Source organism: Mus caroli, unplaced genomic scaffold (assembly GCF_978045245.1).
Source record: "Mus caroli unplaced genomic scaffold, Mus_caroli_1 scaffold_14, whole genome shotgun sequence".
NCBI lineage: Eukaryota > Metazoa > Chordata > Mammalia > Rodentia > Muridae > Mus > Mus caroli.
This window is the reverse complement of record NW_028227269.1, coordinates 6,138,062-6,163,762: the sequence shown is the minus strand read 5'-3', so window position 1 is coordinate 6,163,762 and position 25,701 is coordinate 6,138,062. Positions and strand designations below refer to the sequence as shown.

Genomic DNA, 25,701 nt, shown 5'->3' with positions numbered 1-25,701 from the left:
CATCAGACATTAGCATCTCTCCTACAGCACTGGTGCTTTTGTTAGTTTTCCGACTCGTGAAAACTTCATGGGGATCTTAAAAGAGAATTATCTGGGATATACATGAAACACAATGTTGAGTCTTTGTATCTGTTTGCTGTGGGCCAATGGATGAACTATTGGTTAAAATTTCACCCAAGGAAACTAAACGTCAAAAAGTTTAAGACTCAAAAATACAAATAGATTGTTCTCAAGTATTTATCATTTAATGAAGAGGAAGGATTTATGTTTAATTTTGTTTTAAAAAATGTTCTACCTGGCATAAAAATTACTTTGAGTTTAACCCCAGGATATAGTAAATGACTCTACATTAAGACTTTTGGTGTTGAAAGAAAAAAACAACAATCTAAAGATTGGCAAAATTCACACCTTAAAGACATAATACTTTGATTCAGGGAAATGGCTCAGTAGGTAAGGACTCTTGCTATTGAGCACACACACACACCATACACCACACACCACACACCACACACAAAAAAAGGATGTAATACTTCTAGAAATAACAAATATACTCACATGACACATCTGTAATAATTATAAGCATTTTACTAACAGGGAATTTAGCATATGTATATATGCATGTGTATATGTATACATATAAATATGCACACGTGTATATAAACATACTTATGCAACAATGCATGTAGACAAGAGGTTAAATATATCGCAATGAGTTACTAAAACCTAAACATGAGGCCATTACGTCTTTAACAACCATTTGTTTTAACCAGACCTCAGCAAAATGCATTTAAGAGACATACCACTTTGTTTTTAGGATCAATCTTATTTTATGTGTATGAATGTTATGCTTGTATCTCTATATGCATACCACATGCATGCCTGATATCCAGGAAAGTCAGAAAAGGTTGCTCGATTCCCACAACTGGAGTCACAGACCATTGTGAGCCACCATGTAAGTACTGAGAATTGAACCAGGACCCTCTCCAAGAGCAACAAATGCTCTTAGCCATTTAACTATCTCTCCATTCCCACTAACATGATTTTAAGATTCAATATCTAATCTGAAAATAAATGACTAGTTTATCGGAGTCAGAAAATAATACAGTGGGTTCTCAACTGTTTTTGACTTAATTATTTTTGTCACCATTTCTAATATATAGCAGTACATTTTATAAGAGAGACATTAATTCTGGAATCTGCAATGGCAGAAAATATTTTAATGGTTTTAAATAAGTTTCTTATAACAAGGCTTAAAACTCCCCAGAGAGCCACTGTTATCTCTGTGGGGCAGAGGGAAGGGAGCAGCGAGAGTCACAAACGTCCTCAGAAAAAGAAGTGGGGGATGTTTTAAGACTTTCTCTATTAATAGATTGGTTTCATTAGAAAGCACTGGAAAAAGCAAGCCTACCTTCTATGCAGCTAAAGTGTTTTTATGGGAGAGAAGTATTTACAAGCAGTTTATTAATAATAAAAGTGGTTTAAGAGCAAAATTCTTTCTACAACCCTGTTTATTACATACTAACCTTGCATTGCATGCCAATTCCTATACAATTATGTAGACAAATGGTGGCAATGTGGCAATTATGAAATTGTTGTGGATTTTAGACTCAATAGCCTCCCTTACAGGTTACTGTTTTAACCAGGATGCTTTCAGAGTGAAAGGAAGCATTGGTAAGCCTATCATGAAAACAGGTATCAACTGGTACTACTCGTGGTCATTCTTATCTAGAAAATATCATTCTAATTAATACCATTAGCAGAGGTGGGACAATATGTGATCCAGATGCACATTCATGTTTAGGTGTGTCCACTCATGAGTGCTCACACAGAGGCCAAAGAAGGATGTTGGGTATCTCTTCCTACCATTATCCACCTTATTGTTTGAGACACCGCCTTTCACTGAACCTTAAGTTGTTTCAGCTAGGCAGTCTGGCCAGTGAGTTTCTGAGATTTACATATCTCAATCCCCCAATGCTGGGGTTACAGGCATGTGTGGTCAGGCCCAGATTTTGTGTGGGTGGTTGGGGATTTGAACCCATGCCCTCTTGCTTTAATATCAAACATTCCGACCCAATAAGTCATACCTCCACCTTTTGGGATTTTTATAGTTACTGTTATAAACAAAACCCCATCAGAGAGGAAATAAATATTAACATTTTCTTACCAAGATCAATGTATTTAGGGTCCAAGGGTGTGCCAATAGAATTGCAAAGAACAAGCACAAACTGTAAACAGATAAAAGAAAAAAAAGGAATATCAGAATTCTTCTAAGAATATCAGAGTTCTTGCTTGTGAACAGTAAGGACATGTAATTCACATATCATGCTTATCTTTCTCAAGTATCACTAACCTGGAAATGACTGATAAAACTTCGGTACAAAGAAAAGCAGACGAGAGGAAAGATCTACAGCACTGACTATTACAAACCATGAGCTATATCAAGGCCGCCGATTTCCCACTCTAACAAGCACCACAGTTTTAGAGTTTTAGGAGAGCACAAGGCAAGTGGTCCAGCCACGTCCATCATTTACACGTCTAAACACCCAGATGCTATAGCACCTTAACACACACCTCCCCATCTATCCCAGCCACGCAGAAGCCAAAGTAGTTTGTTACCGTTGCACCAAATGTCTCCATTTCATTCTCCTCCTTTGAAGCAATATATGAATGGTATGAGAAATTCAGAAAAACGCAATTAATTCAGTAGCAATGGCTTATATCCAAACAATCATGACTGATATTAAGAAAAACACAATGTACATTTTACACTACACTGTTCTAAGTTGGAAATTTCATCTTAACTATTAGTTATTGAGTCATGTACTGGCAATACTGTTTTACTTGAATGTTTTCCTAACAAGCTCAGTAATTTAATATAAATTCTGTGTGTTAGCTATATAGTTTCCTATCAATGCCTTAAATCTTGTTTAACTTTATAAAAGTAAACTTAGTGATAATACACTAAATTCTTTCCATCTACTACTTAAAATAGGCTTACCTGTTGCCTTAGCATAACACAAAAATGTGCTTTTAACTTTTCTGCTTAACAATCACATCAGTTTATAAGTTTCCAGAATCAAATAATGCGCAGGATTTCTTAAAAAAAATAAAATAATAAAATAAAACTCTGGCAAGCTCCTCGCTTCCTACTCCATACTGTAGTGGTTCTCAGCCCTTTAACACAGTTCCTCGTGCTGTGGTGACCCCAAGCATACAATTATTTTCATGGCCACTTCAGAACTGAAGTTTTGCTACTATTATGAATTGTAATATACGTATCTGATATGTGACCCTTGTGAGAGGGCTGTTCTACCCCCAAGGGGTCTTGACCCACAGGCTGACAGCCACTGCTCTAATGCTTCCTTCTGTTACTTACGTCCCAGCTCTAAGCAGCATGCTTTTTGTTTGATGGATGACGGTTGGGTCTTCCTTTCCAGTGTTTTTTGAGACAAGACTTCACCTTGTAACTGACCCTGGCCTTGAACCCTGACAACCTTCTGCTGCAGCTGCCACAGCCTCCTAAGTAGAATTACAGGCAGGAGCCCCATGGACCACTTCCAGGTAGCACATTCCCAGTGCTCCCGCTTGCTCTGTTCGGCCTCAGACGTTACTCATTGCTTTCCCACTGTGGATTGAAGGCCCTTCACTCTCTCCATCCTCCTTCCCAGTCCCCTGCTGCACATGCACACTTCAGTGACCATTTCTTTTTGCTTTGAACATAGCTTTGGTAGGAGCTTCTGAAGTGTGAAGCCTCAGTGATCACACCATTTTAACCACACAAAGACTTTCACAGCGATCCCTCCACCATACTGTGACTTCTGTTTTAGGCATACTGTACTGTCTTTGTTAACATACACAGGTTTCAAGGTTATGGTTTGGAATTTTTCTAAATGCTTCCACAATGTGGAAACATATTTATTACTAACTTGAATCTCCAACTCTGCCCCAACTAAGCATATCTTCTCTCAGGAGATCTGAGAGAAGGCAATGGACTGACTAAATGCACCCTGCTTTCTCTTGGAGCCTGTCCTCTCACTGGAGTCCCCAGATATGCCTCTCAGTGGTCAGCTGCTACACTCTTCACCACAGGGCTGGGGCTTCCGGGGTTTCTCCTCTCTCTTGGTTTATTCCTATCTTGGGCCTTTATCATGAAATAACTCCCTAAGTTAGGTAAGTTTGGGAGGAAAAGTGTTGGTGATCTTGCACATGTAAAAAGTAAACTGCACATGTAAAAAGTTTGTTTACGACGAGAAAGCCTACACAGAGAAGCATTTTCCCTCGGAATTTTGAGGGCAATTCTCCAAGCTGATGATGAGCTGAATGCCACCCTAAGGTCTCATCTTATGAAATCTGCTTTCGGGGCTGGTGAGGTGGCTCAGTGGGTAAAAGCACCCGACTGCTCTTCCAAAGGTCCAGAGTTCAAATCCCAGCAACCACATGATGGCTCATAACCATCTGTAACGAAATCTGACTCCCTCTTCTGGAGTGTCTGAAGACAGCGACAGTGTACTTACATATAATGAATAAATAAAATAAATAAATAAATAAAAAGAAGTTAAAAAAAGAAATCTGCTTTCTCTTGAAAAGCGGTGGGTGAGGGGGCATGGTGGGTTTGTGGGTGTGTTGTGTTGTGTTGTGTCAGTTTAATCCCCAGTGTTCTGAAGCTCACAATGATGTTCACAATGTGGAAACATTTTTAGTCACTGAGCTAGGTTTCTTCTCATGGAAAATCTCAAGGGAATTTTGCTTTTTTGTTCTCTTTCTCCCTCTCTCCTTCCTTCCTTCCTTCCTTCCTTCCTTCCTTCCTTCCTTCCTTCCTTCCTTCCTTCCCTTCCTCCCTCCCTCCCTCCCTCCTCCATCTGGAGTGTGCATCTGTGTGTGTGCTCACAGGTGGAGGTGCATGTTTGTGCACATGCATGTGGAAGTTGACTTCCTTGTCATGGCGCACTTTGTTTACTGAGGCAGGAGCGCTGGCTGATTCGGCCGCTCTGGCCAGTCAGTTAGCCCCAGGGACTTCCTCTCTGACCTCCCAGTACAAAGAGGACAGGTGCACTGTCCTGGCTCCCAGCTTCTATGTGTGTGTCGGGGATCCTATCTTCCTCCTCACGCTTGCAAAGCATGGCTTACCCTCTGGGCCAGCCCCCAACCCCCAGACTCCATTTGCCTATTCACTCTTTAGTGACTAGTGTTCAAATCGTAAGCTTTCATTCTCTCTTTTTGCCATTTCCTTGTCTTTTTAGTTCCTTACTGTTTCCTTCCCTTTATTGTCCAGTCTTCCTGGCAAACTTTTCAATGAGATTATCATCTTTGTAATTCCCAAATCTCTCCTTTTCTATACGTCCCTTTCTTGCTCTATGGGTGGAAGTCTCTGGCCTGTGTGAGAATAGACAATGACTGTTCTGAGACAATGGTGCTTTTGAATTGCTCTCCCTGGGCTGGAGCAATGGCCAGGAGCAGCTGCAGCTCTTGCAGAGGGCCAGGGTTCAGTTCCCAGCACCCACCCATAACACCATTTCCAGGGGTCCAGACACCCTCTACTGGACTCTATTGGCACCGGCATGCTTGTGGTGCACAGACAAGCAGACACACATGCATGCTGTCATGCACCTATAATCCCAGCACTCAGGGACAAGCAACCTGAGGATCTCAAGGAGTTTGACACCAGGCTGGTCTACATAGTGAGTTCCATAAAAGACAAGTCTGCCTAGAGAAATCCTGTCTCAAAAAAACAAAAAGCAAAAGAAAACAAAAAAACAAACAGACAACCAAATTACTTTAACTGCCCCCTCCTAGCCTATGTCTCCCCAACCCCTAGTTCTTTTCTACTTGTGTTTATATTTGGCATTTCTTGCTACATTGGATGCTTCCCCAAACATCTGTGCTGCCTTTCCAACTGCTATACTTAGGAACAAGATGCTAAAACTCTGTTACCTACTTCAACACCTGTGGGCCTCACCCACCATGAGCTTACTGTGAGGGGTTGGGTAGAGCTGTTTTAAGAGATTCTCAATTTGTATGTAGTCCTTTCTGCTGAAACTGCCCAACCTACTACCTCAGAACCGGGAGCTCAGCTGCCTGTGCTCTGGGAACCACGCAGGAGAACAGGGAAGGACCCAGGAGGGTAGTGAGTAGAGGTTAATGCCAATACCCGCCTGACTTTCAGCAGTCTGTCCCTGTCAGCCAGGCCTTCAGCACAGAAACTCTTTTTTTTTTCCTTTTCCTTTTCCCCCTTTTCCCTTTTCCCTTTTTTCCCTTTCCTTTCCTTCCTTTTCCTTTTCCTTTCCTTTTCCTTTTCCCTTTTTTCCCCCTTTTCCCCTTTTTTTCCCTTTTTTTCCCTGTTTCCCTTTTCCCTTTTCCCTTTTTTCCCTTTTCCCTTTTCCCTTTTCCCTTTTCCCTTTTCCCTTTTTCTTTCCTTTCCTTTCCTTCTTTCCTTTCCTTTCCTTTCCTTTCCTTTCCTTTCCTTTCCTTTCCTTTCCTTTCCTTTTCAGATCAAAGTCTGAGGCTTGTAATATGGCTCATCAAGTAAAGGGGCTTGCTGCCAACCTGAGACCCGAGTTCAATCCTTGAAACCTACATAGTGGAAGGAGAGAGAACAGACTCCTGAAATGTGTCCTCTCACAGACACATGTGTGATGTACCATGAGAGTACACACGCACTTTAAATAAATGTAAAAAGATTTTTTTCTATAACTCTAGTTATGGTTCTCAGGTTTAATATTTTTAGTGTTCATTTTTGAGATGACTATAATGACTGTATGTCATTTCTCCCTTCCCTCCAAACCTTCCCATATACCCCTCCTTGCTTGCTTTTAAATTTCTGGCCTCTATTTTCATCAATTGTTATTTTATATATATATTTGTTGGGGGGGCACATACACAAATATGTGTGTATATACATATATTTATCTTACATGTATGGATGTTTTGTCTACATGTATGTTTGTGCTTCATAAACATGCAGTGCCCATAGAGCCCACAGGAGGGTATTGGATCCCCTAGAAGTGAAGATACAGGCTGTTGTTAGCCACCGTGTAGGTGTTAAGAGTCAATGTAGGTCCTCTAGAACAGCAGCCAGTGCTCTTAACCACTGAGCCTTTTCTCCAGCCCTTATTTTTAAAAGTCTTACATGTTGACCAACCCTCAGTCTTGGCAGATGGCAGCAAGACCATTCCCTGTGGGCTCTGTCTAGAGGGAGACCTGGGAACTTGCTTGTTCCTGTGTCTCTTTTGTGGTTTTTGTCTGTTTTCTTGCTCACATCACCTCTGGTACTCGTAAACTGTCTTTCCTCAACCGCAGTCCACGAACGCCCTTCTTAGCCTGTTGACCTGACCTCCCCGGCTCTCCTGCTCTCCGGGCTCCACCCCCTGATTCCCTGACCTCTCTTTCCCCTTTGGGCCTGTAGCTTTCTTGAAAAATACCTGTACTGCTGCTTCAGTTTGTTTCAGGAAAAAAAAAAAAAAGTCAAGTGGGGCTGTTCAAACAACCACCTTTAACAAAATCTCTGTTCATAACCCAGCCAAAGACACTGGTAGTCTTCTTTTCAAATACATACTTTTGCAATTTCTCAAATTGTTAGCATCCTTTTTTAAAAAACACATTATTTATTAATATTTTGATTTTGTGCTATGAGATTACTTTTTAAGGCACTATATCTCTAAATTAAAACATGTATCCAAGTCAAAAGCTACTCATGTAACTCCATCAGTATTTCTGCTAGGTATCAGATAACCATTTTTCACTCATGGCATACTTCAGAGGCAAAAAGCTTCAGTGTGGAAGAAGTTAGCATGAACTGCCAATGTCTCGCTGATAGGGAGAAAGAATCAGAGAATATAGAAACAGGCTCAGACAGACATCCAGGAGAGCCAGTGTTCTGTCCCCTCCAGTGCCCGTGGTTGAGAAGGCCAGCAAGTAGAGCCCCAGCTCTGTTCAATGCTAACAACACAGCAGAAACTTCGGATACCAAAGGCTCCCTACCTGAGGGTGATTCTCATCAGCTTTTGTAGCCAAAATGCAGAAATCTCCACAAGTGGTGATAGAAATGAGGCTCTTCACATATTTAACGTATTTCTCACTGTTTTTTGTGTCCCAGAACACAACACAGTATTCGGGACGATCAGGTCTGGTGTACGCATAAACCACCGTGTTGGAACAGTAGCCCCACTAAGGATGGAGACAGGGGAGGCACACACATGGGGAGGAAAAAAAGATAGACTAGTTAGTTAGGGGAAGAAAAATCACATTATTTTTATTTTCAAAATAGTGTAACAGTTGCAGTTATCAGGGCTAAAAAAAATAGATCCTATTGAAAAAAATCTAAACATCATAATAAAAGACATTTTTAAAAGATCGTTCTACAAAAATAAACTTAGCTGTCTAACTTTTGTTAATTTGTAAAGGTTAAGCTTCAGGAGTAAAAATTTTCAATAGTTAATCCCTGCTTTGGGGTGGTCCAGAAAGGATCACCTGCTATCAAGCGTGAATTCTGTATCTCCGAGACAAAATTCAAAACAGATCCTGTCTTTTCCCTGATCCTGAGTTGTTGGGGGTTTTTTTTCCAGAATGTTTTTTATCTCTCTACATCTTATCCAAAAAAATATATAGAAGTCTCACCCCCAACACTTCCTGAGGAATAATCATGATCAGGTCTTTTGGCTACAACTGTTCACTGAATGTCTGCATCACAGAGCCCACTGGGAACACAGCGTGTACACTCACAGCCTCCCTCTGTCTAGTATGCCAGGACACTCACGGAGTCTTGAATATGCTGCACTCGCAGTCAGCACTATGTTAATGTTATCACTAAAAGGAGGTCAGTCATGTTTGACTCTCATACCACCCACTAACATCAACTTTGGCTTTCAAAGACTTTAGATTTACAAAAATGTTATAAAGACACGAAGTTCCCAAACACCCCTCCTCCATTTCCCTGTCCTTAACATCATACATGACTATGACATATTTGTTACAACCTGGAACACTAGACTGCACGCTCGTCACTAGCTTTGCCCTAATGTCCTCTGAGATCCCAGAATCTCACGGCAGCTACATTATCTTCTGCTGTCATGTCTCCCTCAGCTCCTTTGTGCTATCATGGTTTCTCAGTCCGCTGCATTTGATCTCAGCAAGGAAAGAGGCTTATTTTCCCGTGCTTACATAGTTACTGGCGTGTAGAGAGATGCCACTGAACTGGAGTGCTCCCTTTATGCATATGAAGGGTCTCTGACCTCCACGTGACATCATGGAGGATGACAACCCTCTTCACGTGGCCAGAGTGCAGTTTGCCAGCTTTGCCACTGGAAAGCTCCCTTTTTTCTCTCTTTCCAAGCTAGAAGAATGGGAGACTCCACCTCCTAGAGAGGCAGCATGAAATTTGGAATACTTCTGTAAGAAAGATCTGTTTATTTCCTTCCATTTATTTTTACTCAAATATACATCCATATCTACTCAGACACTCTCCTTTTATAATGTGCTATCATTGAAAGCTACATTGCTTCTTTTTATTCCTCACATACATACACTGACCACAGTCCATTCTGGCTGCTGTAAGCTATGGTGGGCTGTCTATGACAACCTTTTCCATCAGAACACTTCCTGGTTGCCTAGCACTGTAAGATGCTCCGTGCATATCTTACATTTTCTCTATCCTAGTTCTAGAACCAGCCATTTATCCAAGGTGTTTTGACCTTTAAACATTAAATACATAAGAGCAGGTCCCTCTCCCCCCTCTGGTCCCCCCCACTCTGCTATGCTGTGCTATGCAATACATAAAAGCAGGTCCCCCTTCCCTCTTCTCTCCCACTCTCGTATGCTGTACTATGCTGAGCTGTGTGTGCTGTGTACTGTGTGTGCTGTACTGTGCCGTGATCAACCCCAGGGCCTTATGCATAGGCTCCACCTCTAAGTCGCATTCTAACCTCTGAACCCTTGGGTTGTTTCAGTAGACTCTCATTATATTTTGCAGGTTGCTCTCAAACTCACAACCCCTCTGCCTTCATCTCCCAGGAGATGATAATATAGGCATGAGCCACTACTCCTAGATTGCACAATACTTTTCATAAAATAAATGACCCCAAGCTTGTTTTAGATCAATCGTCTACTGTTTATCTCATTTTCCTCCTCTGATCCACTCAGACCTTCTCCTGCCTTCCCCAGGCCTTTCGGGAAGGAGCGTGATTTCTGTGAACTCCATCCATGGGCTGCTCTGCGCTGTGGTTCCTTTGGGGTTTGTCCATTAGAAGGCACAAGAAAGAGGAAGAAGAGGAATGTTTATTCCCTAATCCTCCTGCCTGGCAGCCTTGGCCTCCGCTCATGGGTTCCAGGAACACTGTTCCCCTGCCTTGCTCCGTGAGCCCAGGGCTGCAGATGGCATCTGGGATCTGCTAAGCCCCAGTGTCTGCTTTATCTCCTTTGCTCTTCCTTTCACGTCAGCCATACCCTGGAATAAGGTCTTCTGTTACTCCTGTGAGTGCGCCATCTGTTTCCAGAGAGATCTTGACTCTTAAAGCCATTTTAACCAATTCAAGAAAAAGCTGCTGCTTTTAAGAGCTTCATACACATTTTACTAGTTTCTTGTTTAAAAAGCTGCAACAGGTTTAGTTAAAAAAAAACAAACAAAAACCCCACTATTTTATAACTGATCTTAATACCTTATAATCAGGTCGAATATTTGCAAAATATATAAAGGAGTCAACAGCTAGAGCGATCTTCAGTCCACCTCCTTCCCAAGACAGGGAACACATCTGCTTTCCTGGAACTTTCAAAGTACCCAGATGCTGGGGGGAAATAGAAATTATTATAACAAACATAGAAGATTCGAATGTGCCAATACTACTCCAGAAAATTCTAAAAATTAAATGTATTAATAATATCACTGAGTAAGATAATGTATTAATGAAAACAATGCTTACATATTAGTATCTATCATTTGTGATAGGTTTCCTACAAATCATGCCAAATATGGCAGTAGTCACCTTTCATCCTAACACTCAGAAAGCAGAGTCAGGTGGATTTCTGTTTGAGACCAGCCTGGTGTACATAGCGAGTTCCAGGATAGCCAGGGCCATATAGTGAGAATCTGTCTCAAAGGGAAAACAAATAGATCGCTTCACAATAAATTATAACGATGGAAAGTTTAGAAGGACTGGCAGGTATTTGTTTAATACCCAAAGACACTTAAAGTATCATATTAAAACCCAGAAATATGAACATAAAGTAAATGCATTATACTAAAATACTAATCAAGTTAGTGATTTAAAAGAGACATTTGGGCTGGTGAGATGGCTCAGCAGGTAAGAGCACTGACTGCTCTTCTGAAGGTCCTGAGTTCAAATCCCAGCAACCACATGGTGGCTCATAACCACCCGTAATGAGATCTGACGCCCTATTCTGGTGCATCTAAAGACAACTACAGTGTACTTATTTATAATAATAAAAAAATTAATCTTAAAAAAAGAGCGAGACATTTGGGTCACAGAGAAAATATCCTCAATAGCTATTTCATGGCAGTTTCTGAAAGATCCTGACAGAATGTAAAAAGTCACAGAAGCCCTGAAATTGGCAAGATAGCACTGTTAGCAGAACTAGCTTCACTGATTTAGAAAAATAGAGGTGCACAATGCTCTGGCCACTCCTTGAACCTGTGTGTCTGCCAATGTTTTGACCGTTCCTTGAACCCATGTGTGTGCCCACTGATGAAGCCCATTGCCAGGTGTTTGTGATATTGGTTGTTGAGAAAGAGTCAGAAAATCTCCCCAGCAACCACAGCTGGGCCAATCCGGAGTTGCTACACCTGCACCAGACTCTTTCCTTGTACCCCTCCCATACCCATTTCTTGAGAATAGACATTGTTTAGATCTGGAAATCCCCTACTCCCCCCCTTCTCCTTTCTCCCCTGAGGGCCTATAAAAACTGGGACCTCTTTCCCCTCGAGGTCGACTCCTCTACCCCTGCGTGGGATATGAGTCATCCCCAGAGCTCTGGCTTTCCCTGAATAAAGCCTCATGTGGTTTGCATCAAACTTGGTCTATCGTGAGTTCTTGGGTGTCCGCTATTGTCCTGAGGCCTGAGCAAGGGGCTCCTCTCGGAGTCTTTCATTTCCTGTGTCAAATGTTTAGATTTCTAGCCAGGCGGTAGTGGCGCACACCTTTAATCCCAGCACTCAGAAGGCAGAGGCAGGCGGATTTCTGAGTTCGAGGCTAGCCTGGTCTACAGAGTGAGTTCCAGGACAGCCAGAGAAATTCTGTCTCGAAAAACCAAAAAAATAAAAAAGTTTAGATTTCTAAACTTACAGATTATAAAATGGTAACTATAATAAAATCTTACAAAACACAACTTAGACACATGCTTGCTATCTGGAAACTGCTGCTCAAATGTCCCTCAGAGAAGGTGTGGTGACCTGGACTTTCTGCTCCTTTTCCCTGATTACGGCTGTGCCTCCTGGAAATGGGAAGACAGGTTCTGAACACGCTTACCTCACCAAACGGTGTGTAGAACTGCACGATGTTGATATCCTTGTCCTGAGTGACTACTTTCTGGGAGCCGGCCACAGCTAACACACTGCCGATGTGGTTCCACTGGATGCCAACCACATACATGCCCGTGTCGATCAAAACCGGGTCTGGCGGGGGTGGGGGGTGGGGGCGGGGAAGATCGCGAATGTGGCAGCTGGATCATAACTTAGCCTAGAAAACTGAAAGTCTTAAGAATAATTTTCAAAATATTTTTAAACTTCTCCAACTTAGAAAACAAAGATTACTTACTTTGGTCATTCTCATGCCGCATTATTTGGCATCTCCCATTGTCAAAACAAATTGCCAGGCAAGGGCAATCGGGCTCCACATAGCCTTCAGTGCCATGGTACCAGTGAATCCCAGCAATACTGATCGCTCCAGTGACGTTCACCAAGCAATTCAGTTTCATTTTCATCTAGGTAGAAGTGGTTAGCTGAGACTTAGTAAGTGCATTCTAAAATGGCAATTTAATTTGCACAAGTATTGAAGGACGATCAGTAAGGATGGACTTGTAGTCTCCCTAGAGACTCAAGCTTCAGGACTTGCTGGTTCACCGAACCTGGATAAATTACTTCTCTGACTTTCCATCTTTCCCCATGTATAAAATAAGGACAGAAACAGAGAGATACGTCTGGTGTGTGCTTGTTATCCCAGAACTCCAGACACTGAGGCAAGAAGATCTCAAGGATGAGGCAAGCCTGGGCTACATAGCAACTACAAGGTCAGACTCAACAACATAGGGAGATCTAATCTCAAAATATAATTAAAAAAAAAAACAAAAAAACCCTACAGTCACACTCAGAGTTTTTAATGAGATACAGATGACAGTAGAAGTTCATGCATTCAAGGCCAGCCTGGGCCGTGGAGTGAGATCATGTCTCAAAAGAAAGGAAGGAAGGAAGGAAGGAAGGAAGGAAGGAAGGAAGGAAGGAAGGAAGGAAGGAAGGAAGGAAGGAAGGAAGGGGAAGGGGAAGGGGAGGGGAAGGGGAGGGGAGGGGAGGGGAGAACAGTTTTACTTCCACCAGGGAGTGAACTAAGAGATGTAATTCTTCTTACAAACAAGACTACGTAAGAAATCTATCATGGCTCCACCTCTCAAAGCCAGAACTTTCTCCAGATCATGCTGGCCAAGCTCACTGTCTGTTTCCTTTCCAGTTCTTGTGATAAATACCCTGACAAAGTAATCTGTGGGAAGAGGCACAGTTTAGCTCATAGCTCAAGGGAGTTCAGCACAGCAGGAAGGTAAAAGCAACAGGAACTCTAAGCACTTACAGTCAGAAGGCAGCAGGTCTGTTTGTGTGTGTGTGTGTGTGTGTGTGTGTGTGTGTGTGTGTGTGTGTGAGAGAGAGAGAGAGAGAGAGAGAGAGAGAGAGAGAGAGAGAGAGAGACGTTAGCACAGGGAATGATCTTCCCACATCCATGAGCACAATCAATCCCTCTGAGACTCTCCTGTGGGCTAACCTTAATCTCTATACTCCTTCTCAGGACTGCCCTGAAGTTTGTCTCCTAGTTGATGGTTGACCAGGCTGACAAGCAACACTAACCACCATACCTGCTCAATTTGACCTTCTTTCTAGAAACTGATTTTTCTCCCTTATATATTAAATCAATTACAATTCTTTTCACAAACAAGCTCTAGTTGCTACAAAAATATCTTGAGTACCCTGCATAAAAACTTTGATCCAGGCACCTCAAGACTACTCTGGAGTAGTAGTGGCACATTCGAATCTAAAGAGAAACGTACACAACAATGTTATCCTTCTCATTACCCTTCGGCTTCAATGCTCCGCCATCATGACCCATCCAGCAATAGGAAATCAGGCCTAAAGGCTGCACTCTGCTACATTAATTCACCTTAAAGCAATGAACCCTGAGCTAGAAGAGTGCTTGCCTGGCAGGCAGGAAGCCTTGCATTAGACCTAGCACCTGCAAAAGACTGAGTATGGTGAAGGTGTGCTCCTACAAACCTTACAACTCTGGAGGCAGAGACAGGAGAAGCCAAAATCCAGATATACAGCAAGCTCCAGTCTGGTCTACACAAGACCCTCTCTCAAAACAAAAACAGCTAGCCCCGCCCCTGCCTTGGTTAGTGCTTTGTTGCTGTGACGAGACATCATGACCAAAACAATTTTTTTTCTTTTGGTTTTTCAAGTCAGGGTTTCTCTATGTAGCCCTGGCTGTTCTGGAACTAGCTCTATAGACCAAGCTGGCCTCAAATCCAGAGATCCACCTGTCTGTGCCTCTGCCTGCACCTCTATCTCTACCTCTGCCTCTGCCTCCTGAATTCTGGAATTAAAGGTGTGCACCACCACTGTCCAGACCCAAGGCAACTCTTATTTAAAAAAAAATATTTGATTGAAAGTTTTTCATAGTTTTAAAGGGTTAGTCCATGATCATCACAGCAGGAAGCAGACAGGCATGGCACTGGAGCAGTAGCTGAGAGCTTTATATCCTGATCCCCAGGCACGAGAGAGAGAGAGAGAGAGAGAGAGAGAGAGAGAGAGAGAGAGAGAGAGAGAGAGAATATGAATAGGGCTGGTGTGGGCTTTTGAAATCTTAAAGTCCACCCCCAGTCACATACCTCCTCCGACAAGGCCACACCTCCTAATCCTTCCCAAACAGATCCACCTATGCGAGACCCAGCATTCCAATAGATGAGCCATGGGAGCATTCCCATTCAAAGCACCATACCACACCCCCCAAAAAAACTAAGATTTGCCTTTTAACTTTTAAAATTGTTTAGATGATTAGAAAATTAAAACTGAATTAAAGACAAAGTCTACAAACTATTGTAACTATCATAAAAAAGGCAAACATATATAAATGACATCTAAACTAATCATAGAAAAGTATCCTAATACAATAATGAATCTATACACTTACTATAAAATTTCCTTGATTATCATAAATGTGTATTTCTCCATTTGCCATTCCAAAAAGTAGGATTTTACTATCTGCAGACCAGGTCACATGGCACAGCTGAATTCCCTTCAGGTCTTTCCCCCAAATCCGATTCCCTAAAACAAAGCAGAGCCAGTTATAACCAGCTCAGAGCTGTGATCCTCCAACAACTGCTTCCAAATATTGATTCCCTAAAGCTCTCTCACATTCCGGACAGCTTCACTCAGTCACTCAATTAATTTAGTCAATAAATATTTATTAGCACTCATAAGCTGTGTAACACTGAGACCTTTCCAGTAGCAGCTGTTTCACACTGTCTCTTCTACTCCCAGTCAGATGAGTGAGTCATCTACTGTAGAAAACACACAAGCTCTCTCAGAAGCAGCTCTTCATCTGCTCACACCTTCAAACATCCAGAGCATACGGAACCCAAGCTGGACCTTTCTGCTGCACCACCACAGCGGGAAAGGCAGCTCCAGGATGAGCCCTTCTATGGCCAGGCCTCCATCCAAGCCTGTGGTCAACCTCTTCCCAGTTCTACAAAGCTCTCCTGAGAGATCCTCACCTCTCTTCTTTAAACTCCTCTCTCCATGCCCTGGCTCACACACGTTTAATTATACATCAAACTCCTAAGCACCTTGAATAAAAACAAACAAAACCAAACCCCTTCGCTCAACCCTAAATCTCCTGGCACTGCCCTATTTCTACAGTCCCTCCCAGCCACATTTTTTACTTTATTACAGTGTTGAGGTCTCACTTCCTTGTGGTCCCCTCAACTGTAAGTCACTCCAGTCTGCCTGCTACCACACAGCTCCAATAAAGCATCCTGTATGGGGCTATGACTGCCTGATGCTGAGGCCAACTGACAATGGGTCTATCCTACTCTTGTCCTGTCTTTTCAGACCACGCTCTCCTTCTTGATACTCTCTTCCATGACGCTTAGAGTCCTTTGTCTCCAAGATGTTTACTCTCAGTGTCTTTTGTGAAATTCTTTTTTTCTCCTCCAAAGCTATCCCTTGGTCCTGAGCCTACCCACCTGTGTCAGCACATGCATCTCCTCCTCCAGGAAGTCCTCTCTGATCTCTCCCCATCTGCCTTTGGTTGTGTTTCTGCATGTTCCTGCAGGTTCCTTCCCTGGTGTACCACTGGCTGCTGACCGGTGACGGCCTATTACTCAGGGTCACTTCTGATGCAGGTCAGGAAAGTTTCCCGCTGTTGTGCCTTGAACTCCTAAGCTACAGTTACAGCTTTCTGGGCTCTCAGTCACACTGGGTGACACAATGAGCGCACACAAGTGAATCTACCACAGTGATTCCAAACCAGCCCCGTAAGGATGTTTTTTATATTAAACCCAAGATGCAGACTCAGAGAAGACACAATCTCACTGTGGACTAGAATTTGAAAGAAATGGGTATTTTAGGCTATAAAATATGACAACTGCATAATTCTGTTCAACTAGAAATACAGATTTTTCTAATTTTATAGTTTTGAAACTAAAATCTACATTTCTATACAATATGATACATTACATTTCTAACCAATAGGAAGATCAATTATATAAAGGCCATAATTAAAATGATACTGAGAAATTGATTTAGCTGTTTTCAGTACTACTGTAGGAAAGTGAAACAGTAGACTTGTCTTGAAAATACTTCCAGGTCAGAGGTTAAAATCACAAGGTGGTTCCTAATGTCACCAAATCATATAATAGTCACATAACAGACGCTTAGTGTCTATTTTTCAGTCAGAATGATAATTAACTTAAATCTTTAAAGGTAGTCAGGAACCCCTGGTCTCAGGCCAATGTCCAGTGACTGGATTACCGTCTACTGAGCCGACTATCACAGCTCCATCTTCGTACACGATGCAGATCTTCTGTCCGTCAGCATTCCAGCTCATGCTTCGAACCACGGACTTGTTGCGATTGTTGATCATCTCCTCATACCAAGAGCCTGTGTTCACAAGTTTAAAAAGTACAGTCAAAACCTTCACATTAGTTAGGCCAGGAGAAGGTGACTCACACACACCTTTAATCCCTGCACTCAGGGGGCAGAGACAGGAGGATCTCTGAGTTCAAGGTCAGCCTGGTTTACAGAGTGAGTTCCAGGACAGCCAGGCCTACACAGAGAAACCCTGATTTAAAAAAAGAAAAAAAGAAAAACTTTCACATTTATCACATGGTGCTTAAGGGTTGATAATATTTTCTGGGCATTGTCATGCATAGCACTAATCATAGCACTCAGAAGACTGAGGCAGGAGGATCATAAGTTTGAGCCCAGGTTGGGAAGAAGGGAGGGAGGGAAAGTGGGAGAGAGGGAGAGAAAGAGACAGAGAGAGAAAGAGAGAGAGAGAGAGAGAGAGAGAGAGAGAGAGAGAGAGAGAGAGAGAGAGAGAGAGGTGTTGCTAACTTCCTAAAACACACTCTTGGATAAATAGTTGTAAAGTGTTCTAGAACCTAAGGCATTTAACTTCAAAGCCTTCAAATCACCACAAACGAAAGTCTGATTAAGTATTACCCCTAACTGCTTCAAGATTATCATAGAAAATATGACAAATATCCTTCACTTGTTTGATATTTCTTTCTTCTTATCAATTAAGGATATGAAATTGCATTTGCTTTTTCAGGGCTGAAATAGATAATTTTTCTAAAAACTCAACTTTTCCTACTAGGTGATCTATTCAGATAGTGAAGAAAAACATAACAAAAACAGCTTTACATTTATGCATAACCTCCTGTGATGATTAATTATCACATTAATTATGATTAGAAATACAGCATAGTATTAGTTAAAACGCAGCCTGTTTTTGAAGTTGTCAAGTATGGCTTCAGAAGATAACTCAGCAGGTTAGGGTGCTTGCCCCCAGGCTGGGGACCAGTGCTACATCCCTGGAACTCACACTGCAGGAGAGAAATGACTTTTAAACATTGTCCTTCATCTCTGCGCATACACTGTGACATGTTGGGCAGACACAACACACACACAGAGGCACACAAAATTTCAAAGTAAAGTTCAAGTACAACATGACATTTCTGTACTGAAAAATTTATAAATGGGAAGCTGGACAGACGGCCCAGCACTTAAGAGTGTATACCACGCTTTAGACACCCCAAGTTCAATTCCCAACACCCATGCACAACTGCCTTTAACTCCAACTGCAGAGGCACATGACACCTCTGGCTTCCTCAGGCTCCTGTGCTCACACACGGGCTCCCACCGGATGGCACACACATAATGAAAGTAAATCTTTACAAAGTAATTTGTAAATAGGGTATCCAGACTCTTTTTACAAGTGTTCATATTTAACTACGCGCCTTTCCCAGCCTTAAGAAAATGTGCATTCTGAGTTGTTTTCCCAGCAACAGAGCTGCATCTCAGTTCATCTTTCTCTTCCTCTCCCCTCCCACCCTCCCCTTCTCCAATTCTCTAGGAGACAAGAGGCACAAGCTGTGAGCCATTCCTTAGGGATGAGATAAACTAAATCCACAAAAGAAAAGGAAGCTGACTCGCCCAATACAGGAAATGCAATAAAGGAAGTCTTGCCTTTGATTTCTTCATAAATGTGTTTTTATCTAATATTAACTCCAGCTGACCACACAGGAATTAATTCTTATTGGAAATCTGGGGGGGGGGGGAGAGTTATTTTATATGGAAACTATTCTAAGTGTCTCAGTTCATTCTGGCAATGTCAACAGTCACCTAATTCACTTTCCTAATGTCGGGTAACAGATCAAAAAGCAGGCAGGATACAGGCTATTAGACCTAGCTGCAGGTCTATTGCAGAGATGCTATTTCTCCATCCAAATACTGTGCTCAGATTCTGGTTTGTAAAAAATCAAAGCAGCTCTCCTGAGCCAGACAGATGGCTCAGGGGTCAAAGGTGCTCGCTGTCAAACCTGACAACCTTAGTTAAATCCTAGGGTCTCACATGATGAAGAGAACCAACTCCCACAAATTGTCCTCTGGACTCCATATGTGTGGTGAATGTACATATGCACAAATGACACATTCTTTAAATTCTTAGCATAACTCTCACATTCACAGAGAGATGATTCAGTGGATTAGAGGACTTGGCTGCTCGTGCAGAGGACCAGCATTCAGTTCCCAGCAATCCCATAAGGCAACTCACAACGGCCAGTAATACCAGCTTCAGTGGATCTGACACCCTATTGTGACTTCCAAGGCTTCCTATACACAAGGTCCACACACAGACACACACAGAGTCAAATACTTTCTTAAAGTAGCTCTCCTAATGTACCTTTATACAGCATCCAGACAATGATGAGCCCATTTTGATCACTGGTAGTCAACTTCTGATACTGCTCATTCCACGTTACAACTTGAACAGCACCTAGAACACAGAAGAAAAACAATTCAGCAACTCTAAGGTGACTATAATTTGTTTCAAAGCTGTATCTTTATGTAAATGAACACAGGATATTAAAAACCAATACGTTGTGCATAGTCAGTCTTAAATATTAAAATTTAAATATGAGTATAAAAACTTCATGATATGCCATTACTAATATTACTAATTTTCTGCAACAGTGCAAAATCCTTTTCCATGTGTTCCTCTGTCTCTCACTTCAAAGCCCCTCTCACAGCCAGCTAACAGCAGTGCCATAGAGCTCGTGTGGAACAGATAAAAGCATGACTACCAAACCGCCTGACTCCCAAGGAGAAAAGCGTCCTGAGGAGGCCACACTGTCCTCGGGGTGCTCGTTTGCTCTCTGTCTGTGTGTCCCATCGTTCATTTTCTCTTTCCCTCCCATGCCAATTTCCCATGCTGTTCCAAACCCTGGAGTACATCTTAGGCCTCTAGGTTCTAAGAACTACTGATTTCACTTTCTTATCCTAAATACTTTTAGTGTGTATTTCCTCTTTATAATCCATACTACAAATAAGAAATTAACACTGAATAAATATCATCTAATACAGTCCATTCAAATATCAACTGTCAAAGTGTCCCAAAGACGCACTTGCTTTTACAACTCTAGGCTCCCGCCTACGTTCTACCCTTTTAGTCTCCTTTAACTTGGAATCACAGAACAGATCCTTTAAGAGGATAATACATTTATTTAAAATTCCACAGACAGATAACACAATTTTATAATGTAGAAATTAATAGCCAGGGTTTTTCAGATTTATCAGAGATAATATTTAATTTTTGTAAAAGTATTAGATAATATCCCAATTATCATATCAGACATACGAATTATGGCTTAATAAAAATGATTACTATCAATGCTATTATTATTTTAAATAATAGTATTTAATTTTACATGTTCGTTTGACATTTCTCCGTTAAGTAGATGATGACTTAAATGTCTAAATGCTGTTTAAACATGACTAATTAAGAAGTTATATGAAGTCAGGTGGTGGTAGCACACGCCTCTAATTCCAGCACGTGGGGGATAGAGGCACAGGATGTCTCTGAGTTCGAGGCCAGCCTGATCTACAAAGCAAGTCCCAGGATAGGCCAGGACTACACAGAGAAAACAACAAACAAACAAACCAAAAACTTAAATGACTCACCACTATGACCTTCAAGATTTTGGTTCATGGAAAGGTTACTAGGGGCGGCTAGACCCCTCAGCTTTGAGTCATCTAAAACAATCAAAAAGAAGTCTATGATTAAATATATAGAAGCAAAAGGGTACAAGATTTTGGCATATCGGGAGTTATTAGAAGGGTATGATTATGTGAGATATTATACGAGTTTTTAAGTGTTCTTTCTTCTGACTCATTTTTCTCCTGGTGTAAAGGTGAGCAGTAATGTGCAGATGCCTTGCAAGACATTGTTCTATCAAAATAAAGCAAAGTGCAGGAAGATTTAGCGCAATGTATTAAATATGCAACCACCATTACTTAATATTCTCCTAAGAGATCATAAGTAGAAATATGAACATACAGACATAAATTAAGATCTGTAAAAATGTATAAGGGACTAAATAGCCAAGATGTTAGAGTCTAGTTTTTACTGTTTCCCAGAATGCCATGGTCATTCATGCACTCATTCATTCATTTATTCATTCATTCAACAAATGGTGATATGTACACTATGTCTAGGCACTATGGGAAATTCTGGCTATAAAATAAGCAAAACAGTCCTTTCTCCTTCCAGAAAGCTTGCATTCCATGGGAGTGGGAGGGTCAGACAGTACATACATGCAATTATAATTTGGGAAAGTGGAGGCAAAATAAGAAACAGTAACAGCTGGTTAATTAGAGAGAAGTGGGCACCATGGCAGCTTTCTAAAGAAATAACATCTCAGCTGAAACGACACGTATGGCAAAGAGATTCAAGGAGTGGGTGGTCTCCTAGGATAGCAAACAGCGACAGAAAAGGCTCTGTATCTTTCAGGAACCAAAAGAGGACCTGTGCAGACACAGGGGGAGATGACCACACATGGAGCTGCAGTGACAGCCACAAGAAAAGGCATGACATATTTGAAGGAAATTACAAGAACTTTACAGTTTATAGTCACTTAGAAAATGTGTTAGACATAAAACAGCACTTAAAACATTTATTTTAAATATACAAATGTTATGATAATCTTGGGGGTTTGCAGAGATGTGAATGATAAAACTCAATCCTTAAGAAATCTGCTCTCTGTGATACTATGAGCGGGCTGAAAAGATGGCTCTGTGTTAAGAACACTGGTGCTCTTTCAGAGGACCCAGGCTCAATTCCCAGGGCCAACATGGCATCTCACAAACATCTGTAACTCCAGTTCCAGGGAATGTGACACCGTCACACAGACACACATATGGGCAAAACACCAATGAACATAAAACAGAAATAAATCATTTTTTAAAAGACACTGTAAAAAATATTCTTTATTCTCAAAACAGAGAAAAATCCCTCAAGTGTTCTCTAAAACCACCAGTTTTAATTATCTGGCTGCTGTCTCAGTAACTTTCTCAACAATATAAACACATGGTCTGATACTGCACTGAGTAAGAAATGTTAGCTCTGGTATGGTAGTATGCATCTTTAATCCCAGCACTCAGGAGGTAAAGGCAGAGAGATCTCTGAGTTCTAGGCAGGCCTGGTCTACAGAGTGAATTCCAGGAACCCAGGGCTACACAGAGAAACCTTATCTTGAAAATGCCCCCCAAAACAGTTCTCAAATGTGTGTGTGTGAGAGAGAGAGGTGGGGGGAAGGGAGAGAGAGAGAGAGAGAGAGAGAGAGAGAGAGAGAGAGACTTTTTAAAAGATCAAGTGGAAATAAAATCAATCAAGCTGGCATGAGAACAAAAATCTGATAATACAGATATATATCTTACAAAAAAAAAAAAAACCCACTTTACCAGTAACTGCTGGATCTGAAAGGCTTAATGAAAGGCTGTGCCAATAAATAAGGCATCTCCTCGGGAGATGGCTCAGTCAGTAAAGAGCTTGCTGTGCAAGTGTGAGGGCCTGACCTCAGAGCCCCAAAACTCATACATAACACAGGGATCAGATCATGCGCCTGTAATCTCAGAGAGGACACAGGAGGCAGACACAGATGGAAGTTTTCAGGCCAACTAGCCTGTCCTACATGGCAACTTCTCAGGCCTGTCTCAGAAGACTCTGCCTCAGAAACAGTGACAGGAGGGGCTTGAGAGATGGGTCTGTGGTTTAGAACACGTGTTGTTCTTGAAGAGAACCAGTGGTCAGTTCTCAGCACCTACAAACCATCTGTAGCTAGTTACAAAGGAAAAGATCCATGCCCTCTTCTGGCCCCCACAGGTACTACATGCATGTGACACCATAAAAATACATTCAGGCAAAACACCCATACCATAAGAATAAACCCCTTTTAAAAAATTAAAACTTCATAATGACAAATACCATAAGCAGGTCTCACTATCCACTAGCCACTTCTTTCTACCAATTTCACACATCTGTTCTGATGATGATCACTTACCTGTCTGTGTCTCTAGTCTCAAAACTTTCAGTAATCCATCCTCACCACCACAAGCTATGAACCCTTGGTCCTTGTTCCAGGATATACATTTCAGCTTCACATTATTGGGAACAGCAATCTGTAACAAGAATCACAGTGATGCTAGCCTTTCACGAAGGAGTTGGAGGATCTCCAGTCAGGAGATATAGACAGACAAACATCTTCCAAGATGAAACCTGCCCGAACTTGTCGTAGCCCATGTTACCAATCCCAGCACTTAGGAGACTGAGGCAGAAGGATCTCAAGTTGGAAGCTGGCCTGGGCTACACAGCAATATCCTGTCTCAAAAAAAAAGAGCATGGAAAATGGAGAGGGAAACAATAATGCCCTGCAGCAAAATGAACTATTATGAAAATGGCTGTGGTCTTCTTAAATGTTCTGAGCCCTAGCATTCTGTAAAGAAGTGCACATAAAGGAAGGTGATAGCCAAGGAAGCGGGCGGGAAGGGGGTGGGGGTGTCTGAACTGAGGCGGGAACTGAGACATAAATCCGCATCGCTGCTCTTACTTCCTTTCCCACACCACACTTATATTTCTCTCTTAGGACAGACTGTCATAATCTATCTTCTGGATCAACAAGTAGCAGAGGAAAGACCACCAGCGCTCGGTGATCACTTTTTATCACTGAAAAGAAACTTGGCATGACTGGAATGTGGAAGAATCCTGAGAAAGAGCTGCTGGCTCTGCCAAGGACTACCGGGGCACAGAGACCTGTGAGAGGAGATAGGTGACAGGAAGATGGAGAAGCTGCCTGGCAGCCGCCTGCAGTCCCGGGAGAATGCAGGCACCGGCGGGCGACAGGAATGGAGGCGGCGCGACGGCGGTCCCCAGGAGAAACTCACTTTCTTGCTCAGGTAGAAGAACATCGTGGGAACTCGGAGAAGACGACCCACAGCGGTCAAGGCACGCTAATATATAACGGGTTCTACGCCTCCTTTTGCGAGCCCTGGTGAATCGGAGAAGCTCCCGTCGCCTGGCAACCACAGCGGCCCAGTCGCATCCGGGGCGCTTAGAGAACTTCCGGCGTGGCCTCCCGCCCCGTGTTGGTCGTCGTGCGCCTGCGCGGGCGATGGGGCGGCTGTGTAATTGGTGTGGGGTGAAGTTGATCGGTTCTTTAAACTGCCTCTGCTTTGAGCCTTTCTGCTCTCAGATTAGCGATCTGTCATGCGTATCGCTCCCAGCGCTGTCCCTTCATCCCCGGTCGCTGTGTTACAACATCACGCTAATAGTCGTGTGTCAGCTAAAGGGAGCCCCTTCCAAAAAAAGGTCTCAGAAGTTCTGTGTTTTCTCTCTAACCGCTCCACCCGACCCCGACCAATATTCTTGAAAGCCAGTTGTTGCATTTAGTAGGGTGGCACCATCGGACAAATAATAAATGGCAGTGCAGATGTGCATTTTGAGGACTGCCTTCTTTGAGGGAACTACAGAACCCTCTGAAGCAATTTAGGAGTGGGCACTATTATTTTGCGTTGGAATCTGTCTTAGTTAGGGTCCCTATGGCTGCGACAAAACACCATGACCAAAAAGCAAGGTGAGGAGCTTGAAAGGGTTTAGTTGGCTTACACGTCCATACTGCTGTTCATAATCTAAGAAAGTCAGCACAGGAACTCAAACAGGACAGTAGCAACCTGGAGGCAGGAACAGATGCAAAGGCCATAGAGAGCTTTCTTATAGAACCCAGAACCACCAGCCCAGGGATGGCCCTCCCCAATCAATAACTAGTTTTTAAAAATGCCTTACAGCATTTTCTCCAGTAAAGTTCCCTCCTTTCAGATAACTCTAGTTTGTGCATCAAGCTGACATAGGACTAGCCAACACAGAATCCTTAAAACACCTTAAAAATTATGTCAAGGGTCCTTGTAATGGGAGTAGTATGACCTTTGGGTCATTAAAGCTACAACTATATTGTGGTGTACCCTCCCATTTCAAAATATGTGAGGGGTTAGAGCTTTTCTATCCAGAGAGTGATTTCTCTATATTTCTCTTAACTTTTGTACCTCTTCCCTCGTGTGTGCATGTCTGTGGACCCACATCATGTACCATCTTCTATAACTTGCCATCTCATTTTCTGAGGCAGGATATCTCCATAACCTTGGAACTTACAGTGTGGGCGAGACTGCCCCGCCAATCAACTCCAGCCTCGCTTGATTCCCTCTCAACACTGGGGTTACAGGTGCAGCACAGCTAACCAGGCTTCTAGGAGTGCTGGGGATCCAAACACTGGCCCTCATGTTTGCAGCAAGCACTTCACCCACTGAGCCATTTTCCCATGTCCCCATTGTCCTTTGGGGTATCCTGATGTTAACAAAGTTCCCAAATCTAGACATTCAGGTGGAGC

The 25,701-nt window shown here is 42.4% G+C and overlaps 1 protein-coding gene across 3 annotated transcripts in view; it reads right to left on the bottom strand.

Moving 5' to 3' along the window:
• Wdr35 (WD repeat domain 35) overlaps window positions 1-24,356 on the bottom strand; it is a 55,442-nt gene extending 31,086 nt beyond the window's left edge. For 2 of the 3 annotated variants that reach the window (XM_085830196.1, XM_021178884.3), the window contains exons 1-12: window positions 24,206-24,356; window positions 23,326-23,443; window positions 20,948-21,019; window positions 19,671-19,763; window positions 17,237-17,365; window positions 15,396-15,529; window positions 12,762-12,927; window positions 12,474-12,619; window positions 10,650-10,775; window positions 7,978-8,163; window positions 2,617-2,649; window positions 2,165-2,225 (exon numbers count right to left, since the gene is read on the bottom strand). In XM_085830196.1, coding sequence (XP_085686322.1) covers window positions 2,165-2,225; window positions 2,617-2,649; window positions 7,978-8,163; window positions 10,650-10,775; window positions 12,474-12,619; window positions 12,762-12,927; window positions 15,396-15,529; window positions 17,237-17,365; window positions 19,671-19,763; window positions 20,948-21,019; window positions 23,326-23,443; window positions 24,206-24,229 — 1,288 coding nt within the window. In that variant the 5' untranslated portion in view covers window positions 24,230-24,356. The remainder of the gene's footprint in view (window positions 1-2,164; window positions 2,226-2,616; window positions 2,650-7,977; window positions 8,164-10,649; window positions 10,776-12,473; window positions 12,620-12,761; window positions 12,928-15,395; window positions 15,530-17,236; window positions 17,366-19,670; window positions 19,764-20,947; window positions 21,020-23,325; window positions 23,444-24,205) is intronic. The other variant, XM_021178885.2, reaches the window with a different exon arrangement.
• Between the last annotated feature and the right edge of the window lie 1,345 nt (window positions 24,357-25,701).